The sequence below is a fragment of the Nothoprocta perdicaria genome, unplaced genomic scaffold (assembly GCF_003342845.1).
Source record: "Nothoprocta perdicaria isolate Ctin4 unplaced genomic scaffold, notPer1 scaffold_1, whole genome shotgun sequence".
In the NCBI taxonomy this organism is placed as follows: Eukaryota; Metazoa; Chordata; class Aves; order Tinamiformes; family Tinamidae; genus Nothoprocta; species Nothoprocta perdicaria.
Genome location: NW_020454093.1, coordinates 11,308,461 through 11,321,435, shown reverse-complemented (window position 1 = coordinate 11,321,435; position 12,975 = coordinate 11,308,461). Strand labels below are relative to the sequence as shown.

The following is a 12,975-nucleotide window of genomic DNA, read 5'->3' as shown; positions in this document are numbered from 1 at the left end:
ACCTTATATTCACTTACATTTTGTGAAAGGTCTTAACCTTCCAGCACCCTCATGACAGTAGAAGGTCAGGGAAGGAATTAGGCTCCCATCGCCTCTCTTCTTTTTCCCAAACAAACATATCTCTGGGAAAGAGAGAGTCATGCAAATCACTGTGCTTATGAAATAGAGTTCACACTTAATTCTTCTGTCTCTGACTCTTGTAAGTTGGCTTTTACACTTCAGAGTAATGAGCTAGACTGTTTGTGTTGCTTCAAAGGCCTTGGTCTGTTTTCTGTGTTTAGTTTGGGAAGAGGCACTTTGGAGACTGTCCTCTCCAGTCTCTCAGCCAGACAGGACCTTGAAACAGGCCCATGGAAACCGAGATTCTTGGTCTGTTATGCTGTATACAGTTAAAATAGTACCTTTTGATTAATAAAATTACACTGAGTGCATTACATTTCATAGTAAACTAGTTTAATAAGCTCTGACCTAGACTCATCAAATCAAAACTGATTGATTTAGTGTTGTAAAATCATTTATATACATGCMGAGTGACTGATTCTTGTAAACTGCACAACCAAACTAATTTAAGATGAGCCAGCCAACTTTTTGTCTATACCAGAGCAGAGCGTTGGGTTTTTTTTGTTGTTGTTTTTTTTTTTTTTTGTTTGTTTGTTTTTTCTGGAACAGCAGAGTATATCTCAACAGTATTTTCTCTCCTGAAGTGAAATGCAAAGAGACCCATTAATTTTGATAAAATAATGAAGAGTTGCCTAAGTGGTTTCATAACAGACATTATGAGTTGATCCAGAAGAAATGCAGGTCTGACTTAATAGCCTGTAAAGGTCTATGTTAGTCCTAGTAATTTTATTACTGTAATGCATTTACTTTGAGGGAGATCATCACCTACATGGTCATGTACAATTTCATGAATATTAGCAGAAGAGCATCAAGAATCCCTTTCACATTTTGTATGTGGGGACTAGACATACAGGTCATCACAATACCTATCTCTAATCTGAAGTCTTATCTAAAGTGTAACTGATGAATTAGATCCCTAACTTATTTTAAATTCTCAGCTAAAATATTTGGGTGTATATATATATATATGTATATACACATACACACATATACATACATACAAGTAGCAGGATTATATCCCATAGAAAACAGGGAAGTTTCTCAAATATACAGAAGAATGAAAGAAAATAAGACTGTAAATGGACAAAACTCCAAAAGCTGTAAATGGAGCTGATCTGACACTCAGTCAAAACAAGGGTTGTCTGAGATAGATGTCAGCCTGGGGGGAGTCCTGTACCTTAGTGATTTCCCTTAGCAGAGCTACCTTCAAATTTATGTTGTTGAACATTGAAGGAAAAAGACAGAAGGAATGTGAATGGGATCTGAGAAGAGAGAACTGTCAGTTTAGCGCCCACAGAGCTGATCTCATAGCAAATATGAAAGAAAAAGATTTTCAGCACTTCTAGAAGCTATTTTAGTTATTCAAGCCTAAGTATATATTCCATATTTAGATAGACGTAAAGACAATGCATGGTTTAAATGTGAAAGAAGTAATCAAATGCATGCTCGTTAGAATGGAGTTGAGGAAACTTGTTTCCATTTGAGACTAGAGTTTTGGGATGCTGGGATACACAAGCTATAAAAGAAATGCTACAAACCCACCCTACACTTAGCAAACTGTAAAAATATTTGTGAATTATTTGTGATAATTGACTTATGCAAATGAGATATATTATTTGAATGCATTTATTATCTACTTAACAATTTTGTACACAAAAAATAGAAATGTTTTACCATGTTCTTAAGAAAGCTTTAGAAATAATCTACCRTCACTGAAGTCACCTGAACTTTTTCCTTACAGCAAAATTATGGTGCAAAATGCATTCCAGTACGAGACCGCGGCTTTCTTGTGCAGGTAGGATGTCATTTCTTACCCATTTTTTAAACACTCTGGAGCATGAGCTGACTGTTAATTATTTTTAAGCAGATGTTGTTATTCTCATTTTCATTGTTCTTAGACTATTGAATTTGCTGAGCAGCGGATACCGGTGTTGAATGAATACTGTGTAGTTTGTGATGAACCCCATGTGTTCCAGAATGGACCTATGCTGAGGGTAAGTTGTATGTTTGCTGAGTTAAATAATGCATTTTTAACAYCTCCAATAGCAGTGGAACCTGCAAGCTTGTTATAAAACTATTGAAAATTTCAGTTGCTTCATGCTAATTTTCTAGTAGTAAACAAAAGTGTAATACATATTGACTAGCTCTTGCTGTATATTTGAAAAAATATAATGCAAATGGAGATGGAAAGGAGGCTTGTGCAGTAGTCATAGAAATATAAAGGAGGAATGTATTTCACAAAATACTAACATGTTAGAGTAGTTGTGAGTGGGTAAGGACAACTTACCAAATTTAGGCTACTTTTGCAGCTTCTTCTGATGCTCTTCACAAAAGTTTAGGGGTTATCTTAGTCCTTGAGCTCCCATCATGCAATAACCAGAGTGTTTAGAAACACTAGTATTAAWGCTACAAGGCCACGAGTAATACTGCCTTTCTTTTGCACGTGGACCATTGGAAGGAATCATCCTCCGTAGTTTGGTTTGAAAAAAACGGTAGAAGGAGATACAGTGTGAAGTGTCCTAGCTAGCCTGAGGTGCTGTGGTGTTTCCAGGTGTCTAAGTTCTGGACACTTATACTGCTCTTCCTCCCTTTTCATACCCTTATAAATGGCAATGAGCAGTTTTGCCTTCTAAACATTGTACCGTTTCAATGCTGTTGGTAAATGCATAAAGTGAAAAAGAAAACACTTTTGAGAAAAAAACATGGAAAACTATGTTAAGCACCTGAGTATGGGTAGTCTGACATCTCACCTGCCAATATCTTTCTCAAACGTCAGGTCCTCAGCTAAGTCAGCAGCTGCACGATTTGAGACAGACATCATCTATGATGTTCCCATGGAAGTAAATGCAGGGGAGCTGTAGCAGAAATCACCTCACAGTCCCTGTGATGCTCAGTGGTACCCTGTTCAGGAACCCTGGCTGCAGGCAGAGCATGCAAACAGGCTGCTAATAGGATTTTCAGAGCACCTCTGTGTATGTAAATCAGAGCTAGCCCTGATTTAAGTCACAGTAAAACCTGTGTACTCCCGAATATCCTATCAAGTGGTTATTTGCCTCCTTAGGCTCATATCTGCCTTCTAAAACACTATTTTCTGCCAGCTTTATCAGCAATGAAATCCCAATGAGAAACCTATAGAAAGGGCACCAGTTTCTTATCTTTTCTCTTCAAAYGTAGTACTATGAATGCTACCTGTGGCAGAATGAGATAAGATTCAAGTGAGTTATATGCAAAATTTGGGTAATATAATTATTTAAATTACCAGATCTTTTCTATTGTCTGTAGGACTCAGATAAAGTGAACTATAGAATTTCTTCCTGTTGCACGATCAAATACTAAAAGAAAACAGCAAGGAAAGTCATTAGGTCTAAATTAAAAATCTTAATTCAGATTTACTTCTGCATGTTTTTATTTAATGATCAAGACTTCTTAGATTGACTTTTCTCTTGGACYGTTTGCAGCATCTAGGGGAGTTATTTTAGCCATCAGTTTGGAAGTTGTTTAGTGCTTCAGAACCAAGGAAAGTGCAAACATATTTGCCATTGCACACATATTCATCAGTGTCTTTGCAGGCAGCATAACCTAGCTAGCACTGCAAAAATGAAAGTGTGTCCTTACATCACCCGGATAGTGATGTATAGTGATGTGGAGATAGTGGGAAAAAATCTATCATGCTCTCTGTATGCTTGAATGATTCAATAAGCAATATAGAGCTATTAAAGAATCTGCAGTTCTGCAGAGGGTAAGAAAGAAAGTGTCGGTGTTTGAATCTACCATGAATATACCAAAAGGTTTTGAGGAGGTCTGTGCTTTGTTCTTCCAAGCACTCATACGGAGGCAGTCCGAAGTAGTTAATTTTACATTTGTTTCGGGAAAATTCTTCTCTCTATTTAGATTCTTAAATAATATACATATGCATATATATATACACACACATCTCTATAGTACTGTATATTGGTATGACCCAACTTAGAGCACTTTGTTTAATGCTGCAACAATGAATGTCAGGAATACTCTGCTCTTAAGCAGGCTGTAGGAGACTTTCATTTAAGATACAGCTCCATGGGATCTAGCCTCATTTCACTTATAGATCCCATATGCAGTATAGGGATACTAGCTTTCATAAAGGGTTTAGAGTACTCGTGGTTTTGGTAACACAGTAACTTCATTGAATTTTGTAGCTAACTCGGGCTTGTTACTGTGTGCCTATATTTTTAGATTCAGTGGCATGCTCTCATTTTCAACAGATATTTGTATCTCAAAAACATTGCTTGGATGGGCTCTGTAATTGGCTTTAGCACAGAAGATGACTTCAACTTAATAGCTCTGGATATTTAACCTTTCTCTTCCTTTTAAAGAATGATTCCTTCACACACATGCACAGAGAGAGGATTATGTGGGCAGGGGATACTGTACCTTAGTGATGAATTTACCTTCTACTTTTCAAAGAAAAAAAGGAATATAAACTTACAAAAGTTATTGCCTGAGAAGTTCTTTTTAAATGTATTTAGGCTTGATTTTCTTCTGTTTAATGAAGTTTTATATAATTACAACGAAGCAGTACTCTCTGATGCCTGTAAAGAATTTGATTTTGCAGCCTTTCATTCTGTCAGCCTGACACCTTTCCTGGGTAGAAATATAGTTTAATTGTCTTGAAATGCAGTTAAAAAAAAAAAATTAACAATTGTTATCTCACAAAAGTTATGTTCTTTTAATACTGCAAATGATACTTGAAAGTCACATATCTTGGTGTAATTTCTTGTGCTGATTATTAATGACTCACAGAGTTTTGATATCTTGTTCTCAGGACAGCTGAAGGTATCAAGTGAAGCTATGAGATAAAGCTTTTCCTTTCTGCAGATTTATTCTGCAGACTGTATTTTTATCTTAGCCGTACAGTATCTTTCAATCAGTCTCTCTCTTGGTACAAGCTTTCTTCTCAGTGTTGTGATGCTTTTTCTTAAGTAGCATTTTTTTGTGGAATTGGTCTGGTTTTAGTACCTTTCAGTTTGTTTATTAATTATAATATCTCCTTTCCCCTAAACCAGGATCTGATAAAAGTTGTAGAACAGCTGTGTGGAACAATTGCTTAAGTTTGGTTTTATGCTCTYGCAAGGAAAACTTGTCTTACTCCAGAGAATACCATGCTATGATGCAAATGTTCCCTGACAGTCCAGGGATCCTGTCAAACAGAGGAATCTTTAGATGTTGTTAAGCTTAGTGACTTGCTAAAGATAAATACAGGGGAAAATGCTAGATTTCTCTTGGCAATTTCTTTGTGGATYCTAAGGAGGATCCCAACCAGTTCTCTTTCAAGCTGCAGAAGTTTCTTGGTATGTAGAAGACCGTAAATACACATACTGCCCCCACATATACTCCACATGTATGTGCATAGATAAATGCACATTGAATAGATGAGTTTTCACAGGGTATTGCAGCTGCTGTGATTACTGTGTAGGGAAGGAGAACCAAGGAGGTTCTTGGAGGAAAGAGTCATCTTAGAAAAATACAGTAATCCTCCATGAAGGTGCATTACTACAAAATTCTGTTTTCTCCTTTTCTGAAAATCAGGAAAGTAGGCAATGCTTTCCTGTAAGTGTTCACACTCTTTCCGTATGAGATGAGGGTGAATGTTGTTTCTCACCACGGCGTGCTCTATTAATATTCATTTTGAGAGCACAATGAGATCTATGCTTTTTAGCACTTTTTAGATCTTATGCTTAGAGTACTTAAAGTGCTGTAATTATTAACCTGGCTGTATAGAGATACAGAAAGACCTGGAAAACAAGAAATTCCCCAAAATCACTGCATGGCATGACTCGCCTATTTCTGGAAAGCACAGAAAAAAATCAATGGATATTAGGAAGGAAAAATATTACATATCATAGGCTGCACAATTTCATGCAGCTCTTCCTAACATTGAACCTAACAATTTGATGTGAATGCTAGTTATTTCTCTCCTCATAAAGATATCAAGAAACAGCCTTGAAATAGTTAGCAAGTGCTGGGTCTACAACTCCTACATCCTGACCACTCTTTTCTTCTTATGTAAAGAATCCTATAGAAACGGACTGCATCTCTTGAAAGCCTACCTGTGTTGCACAGCTTTTAGAAGATCCATATTCAGTCCATGCCCAAACTCTTTATACAGTTTTAATGAGCAGCAAGAAGTACAACTGCAAGAAGTTTGCAGTTCTTCAGATGAAGCAGGGTGTCTTTTGACTTAGGAACAGAGATCAAAGTTAATTACCCCTCTCTTCACCTTCCAAAATTAATCTTCCAGGAATTGCTAAATCTCATGAAAATTGGTGAAACTTTTTAAACAGAGCTCCATGTATTAGTGGTAGGTGTTGTACATAAGATGCCTATAAAACATAGTAAACTTGTTCTGCTGTCACAGAAGATATCTAAGAAATTAACTTTTATGCTACCAATATGTAGCCACTTTGCCTGAACCACTTGGAATAATTTTTAGAGTTTAAAAACTAAAAAGGACTTGAGACAAATCTTAATGTGATAAAGACTAGCAGCTGTGTGGTTGGCAGTCAACTTCAAATTACCCAAAGGACAGTGAAGGAAACAACACAGAGAGGGCAGAAGCCGTTTTAAGGAAATCTACAGAACTTGTAGATGTGTAACAYAGAGAAACCTGTTAGTAGGTTTTCTGTACTGGTCAGTGGTGCTGCTCAAGGCAGGATGGACATTTTAATCTCTGCCCAGGAAGAATTTTTCATCTAGTGATGTACAAAAGTGTGAGACAAGAGGAAAGATATCCTCTTGTGGTTTTCCATATAAAAGTAGATCTAGAAAGATGATGCCTGAGTAAATTAGCATTGGCAATGCTGGAAATACCAACAGTGAATAGGATGATGAGACAAGTAATATTCTTCCCCCTCCTATCTGCAGTATTTGGGTGTGAGAGAGAAAGCTCCTTCTGGGTAAATCATAAGGATGTGTGAATGAAGCAAAGATTTAGCTTCTGTTTAGCTAAAGCTGGTACTGTATTAGAGAACAGGAGGGATTAACTGACCTCCAAAGGTCCTTCCTAATAATCCTATGAATTTGTTCCTCTAGCTAAATGTGTTTTGCAAAACAGATGTAATAGTAAAGAAATATCATCCTTATTTGCTTCTATATTCAAAAGCTATTAACGTTTTTTTAACATCGTCTGAAATTTTTGCTGCTACTCTAGAGCTACAATAATATTCCAAGGATGCACTAAATGTTTTAATAATGCAACAGTTTTGCTGAYATAGTACTTGAGAGAGATGTTGTTTTAGGATTTAGCATGTGATAATAGTATTTTTATTACAAACATTTAGACATAATGAGATGAAGAGTCATTAACAAAAGTGTTTATGATATTTAAGAATATGATTAAAATATGGATAATAAAAATATATTATCATMTTCAGCTCTTGCACAATGCAATTTAAAATGTGTAGCTAATGTGTATCTYTTTTTCTGCATACCTTCCTGCATTTCTCATTCACCAATAGTACAGTGGTTGGTAAAACAGCATCGTTTTATGGTTTTTAAAAACCCATGAGACAATTACGCAAGGCAAAAATTCCCAGAGGAAGATGACAAACAAAAATGTACCTTGGGGTATCGATAAGTTTTCCTGGAGTCAAGAAGTCTCTTTAGAGTGCCATCTTGTGTTGAAATCCTAGACCAAGGCCTTTTTAGAAGTAAAAAGTAGGAAATAAACAGTGAAAGAAAAATCAGCAAAATTAAGTATAGAAGCTATTTTCTTTGAAATTAGCACTCTGATACAGATATCTCTGCTGTTTAATCTTTTGTCCATAAAATAGGATGGTAAAATGCTTTGAAACAATATTTGAAATGCCTGTTGATTGTCTTTAGCTCTTAAACAACAGTCCTGAAATTGGTATATCTGTTTTTATATTAGCAACCTTACATTTTTATAATGTTTTTCACTCCTCAATACTCAATTACAATTTAATTATTATGGGAGAAATTGCAGCCTCGCTGAATTCCTGTGGTCTTGAGTAGATCTTAGATTTCTCTGGCCTTCCAAATGTTTCGTAACCACCACAGGAACACAGTAACATTGATGTTGCAGAAACAGTACACCATTTAGGGACATTTGTGTCTTGAGTAGAATAAAACTGCATGAACTTTTGAGAAGAATATAGCTATGCAAATATATTTAGGCAGACTAGTGTTTAGCCAAAACGCTGGAGTTAAGTTTCCTTTCTTGTAGAACAGTATCATGATCTTATCATCAGTCTACGGAATAACCAGCTTTTTCTTTTTGTGAAGAAGTTCTCTCTGGTTACAACTAGTATTTTTGTGAAATAGACTTCAAGCGTTTTATTGTTTACTGGGAGAGCAAGATAAGTGTAGCATAACCTGTCCTGGAACCAAGAAGTTGTCAGAGCTCACCTTGCCCAGCGAGCACTCTTATAATCCTTATTTGCCATCTCTTTGCCCTTGTGGGAAGGGAGAAATAAAAAGCCGGAACTGCCAAAGAATGCAGAAGGAGGAAGAGCAAAAAATAAAATCAGGATCAACAAAACCAAACAGAGCAAGTGATGTTTCCCACTCTGTGTTTTCGTCTTTCTGTCTGTTGTATCTGCTCACCACTGTTGTGTCTACTAGGTCTTTCAGCAACAAGTTTCACGTGATGCAAAGTGTAGTGAGGTGGTTCAGCGAATGTGTTTAGTAGATATAGCATAATAGGTTATTAAATACATTATTCCTGTTCTCTGGCAGTATGTGAACCCATATAGAGCTTACCTTCCTCTTGAATTCCTAAATGTGCCAGAAACYGTCTTCCATCACCTGCAAGGGTGATTAAAAAGGGTTCTAAAACCTGTGTCCAGTGGTTTTGCAGTGGAAAAAAAGATTCTAAATCCAGTGCTCAGGCACTGATCTGCTAAATTGTAATCCACTGCAGGTATAAAAAACATGGGTATAAAATACAGATATAAAAAATAGCCAGGAATCAAAACCTGAGCAGAAGTGTTTCAATGTGAAAGACAGGTAACCAGCCTGCAGTGGTAGCAGTGTTCCCTTCTCACTACCTGTTTCACTCTTTTTGGCTGAAATTTAAATCAGAGCAGTTAATATTCATTTACAATGTTTCTAGATGTCTCTTTATTCCGTGTAGGAAGTATTCTTCTCTGAAGAAAGCTGGGTGCTTTGCAGGTATGAATGTGTGCTGATGGCATCCCATTCAGAGACAATCGTGCAGTGAATATTAGCTCTCCTAATAGAGATGATTTTACATTTCATTGTAGTAAATAATGTTTGCTTCTGATACCAGTACAAAACTTGTCATGCCATTATATTTAGATAAGTCCATTCTACCCTCACCTCAAGTAAAGAGAAGAGCTACCTATGTGCTAAGCTATGATAAAAAGCAGACATTTTCCTATAACTTATTTTCTGCCTGCTGCTTTATCTAGCAGCTTAAGGAACAAGATGACAAAAGCAGATCTGACCTCACCACTAGCCTTGGTACACTATCGATTTCTCAAAAGGAGCTAAGAAAAACAACAAACCAGTGAGACTCACTTTAGGGATTTGGTAGAAATCCCTGTGTTTCCTGAAGATATTAGATGAAAGATACAGGAAATATTTTCGTTATTTTCTCAGCAGCTACAGAGGAGGGAACAGTTTCAAAAGTTAGTTTAGTAGTTCAAAAATAAACCTGGTTTCAAATTTATTAGCTCACTGGTTTGACTTGTGCTTAACAACCACTTGAAGTGGTTGAAACTTTAGGACAAAGATGTACATCTTAGTAATTGTCTAATTTTAAAGCAATCCCTGAATTAGTGTAATTATATGAGATAGTATACAGTGCCAAGATTATTTTATTTTTAATATGTATTTTATAAAATATTTGTAGTATAAAGAAAAAACTGACAATAAAATTATTAAAACAGTTCTGATTTTTAATTTTAATAAATCATAAATTTTTAATCTATCAATGGGCTGCTGTGAGACACATTGAAGAATACACCATGGCAGAATAGACAGATGTGCATTTAATTTGCCTTTCAAAATAGTCTTGATCGTTAATAATGAAAAATTGCTTGAATTCTGAAGGCTGATGAACCTTGTGTTTAGTTAATGATTGTTCTGCATAGTTTCACTAATGATGTAATTAAGTCCAGAAATGATACAGGTTGTATTCTTAAATCTTTACCTTGTATAAATCTGTGGGAGTGTTTTCTAGAATATCCATTACAATACTTTTGTAAAAAAAAAATATCAATTTTGAACTGAGCTTTCTATTGTACTGTGGGAAACATAGGTCTAAACTCATAAATGTGCAGTGTGCTAGACCTCTTTCAGAGAATGAAGTGTTTAAGTAGCATCAGTAGAAATTGTAAAGGTGCCKCATTAGTGCCTGTCCTCCAGTTACCATTTTGACACTCATCTGAAATCCTGGCTACCACAGGTAAGTTTTGGAAGATCTGGAAGRGAGCCGTTCCTGCAGTTCTGCAGTCTGTTTCACATGGGACCTTATTGGTCCCAACTTATTTGATCYTTGTGTAACAAGGAGTCATGTGGTAGAGAATTAGAAACAAATCTTATTTTGTCTTCTCTTACAAATATAGATAAGATGATTGTCTGAAAAATCCATACCATACACAAGCTATGAAATAAACCTGGAAAATGTGAAAGCTCCCATTGCAAAGGAAATCTTAACCCCTATGTATATTCTTTCTGCTTCCTTCTTCCCTTCCTTCCTGCYTTTTTCTTTTTTCCTTTTTATTTCTGTCATTGTGTTTTGCTCTCCTCTTCCCTATCTTTCTTTATCTTTCTTTCTTTTTTACATCTCTCTCTCTCTCTCTCTCTCTCTCCTCCTCTCTTTCTTTCTCTCTGTATCTATCAATCCACGTTTTGAATATTATAGCTGCTTCATTGGATCCTTATCCTTCTAGTATATGCACTGACTAGAGAAATGTTCCTCTTATGGAAAACCTGATAGTACCATGGCTGGAAATTGAAAATAGAACATAAATTTTGACGATATATCCTGCATGGTCCTTTCATTAAAAGTGAGCTGGTCGCTAATAACTTCACCTTTGCCATTTGTGGCATTTGCTCCAAGTCAGGCTATGAGTCTTTTTTTGAGCTTTTCCTATTAAATCAGGAGGTTTCAAGGTGTGTCAGTGATGTTGCAGCCTCCTCATTAGTGTCCATGTGGCATCCCACAGGTTCATGAGAGGGTGGCACATTACTCTTCTGAACACAGCTGCACCATGCATTATAAAAAAAGCAGGACAGATCAATGTTGTCTGTGAAAGTCTCAGCTAATCAATTGAGAGAATGTCTGGAAAATATTTCAAGTAATGTGTRAATCCAGAAACCGGGATATGTCGTAGCAGTGCGATGGTTTGCCTGTGTGCTATTTCTCAGACACTTTGTCTCATGCAAGAACTCTGAGCCCATTTTCTTCACAACAGCTGTGGGTGAGTGCTGAGCATATAAAAAAAAAAAAAAAAATGAGGGTGCTAAAGGAAAATTCAAAATTGTTCAAAAAATGCCTTCTGCTTCCTCAGAGCCTTCTGCTTTTGAGCATTTGCAGTCTCAGCTTGTTAGCCGCCTGACTCTTATTTTCTTCTGGCTTTTTCCCAGTGGAATAATTATCCTTCTAAATAATCTTTCAGCACCAATGATCTTCACTTAGCTAACAGTTTTGTGAACGTCAACAGCCTTACATTTACTTTCTGTCTGCTAGTTAAAAATGAAGCATATGCGAGACCACTGGCTGTTTCTGTCGAATGGGAGTTACAGCCCCTGATGTTCAGGTAGCAGAGAACAAAGCTGCACAACCTGCTGTAGTAGCTGTTCAGGGTTCAAGGTGCTGCTTGCACTCTGTAAGATTTTGCATGTCCCTAAAACCTCACTCTCTAACAGATAAGGTCAACCCATGTATTTAAGTGTATAAATTGTATTTAGGCATGCATTTTTTCCTTTTAAAACAGTGGAAGATGATGASATCTGACTCAAGGTAAATATTTACATACCACTGGAGATACAGGCCTAGATCAGTAAGAATGTGTCTATGCATGAAATTTCTTAGAAAATTCAGCTTGCTGCATATTAAGTGGTCTTAAACCAAGAGTACCCAAAAATGACATCGGAACAATGTTCCATTTATAAATGTGTTACTGCTGCTGTTTGTTTGCTGTGGCTAGGGGCGCTAAGGGCATTTCTCGTATTGGTGACGTGAAGCCAGAACAAAAGACTCTTCTTGTCCCAAGGGCACACATCCTATCATAAGAAAAGAGACATGAATGCTGTAAGAGGAAACACGCTGACAGCATGCAAAAGAGTAGCAGCATAAGAGTTGCCTTGAATCCTACCCCATATTTAAAAAAAAAAAAAAAAAAAAAAAGAAAGCTTAAAAAAAAAAAGAGGAGGCTTGGCTGTTTCTTACCACAGCATTGACAGAGCTCAGATGTTTGCATCTAGTGCAAAACTATGTATTTCCTGCCACTTTTAGTAGAAAATAGTGCGTGGAATGCAGATATTGTATAGTCTGTACTTTTTCTGTGTGTAATCTTTTTCCTGTTTTTTTTCCTTTCTGTGAAAATCCAAGGAATTCCGTGACTTGAAGTGAAACAGAACCTACCGTGAAAATCCCTTAAAGAAATAGTAGTTGAAAGAAGACAAATTCAGTCTAGATGTACTTCCTTTTTTAATAGCAAAGTTWAAAAAGGAGACAATTTTGGGGGAATGTTGTGTGCTGTATTATTTACTTGAATTCTATATAGCAAACTGAGTGAATTTAAAAATTTATTTTCTTACTCATATAGAAATTGGTTTGGAATTAAACAGGGAAAAGTTGTTTCTTGTGTTGTGAAGGAAATCRGA

At 36.4% G+C, this 12,975-nt stretch overlaps 1 protein-coding gene across 1 annotated transcript in view; it reads left to right on the top strand.

Annotated features, from left to right (window-relative positions):
- PARP8 (poly(ADP-ribose) polymerase family member 8) overlaps positions 1-12,975 on the top strand; it is a 103,823-nt gene that overhangs the window by 74,617 nt on the left and 16,231 nt on the right. The window contains exons 13-14 of the mRNA XM_026035605.1: positions 1,862-1,915; positions 2,019-2,114. Of these exons, the coding sequence (XP_025891390.1) occupies positions 1,862-1,915; positions 2,019-2,114 (150 nt within the window). The remainder of the gene's footprint in view (positions 1-1,861; positions 1,916-2,018; positions 2,115-12,975) is intronic.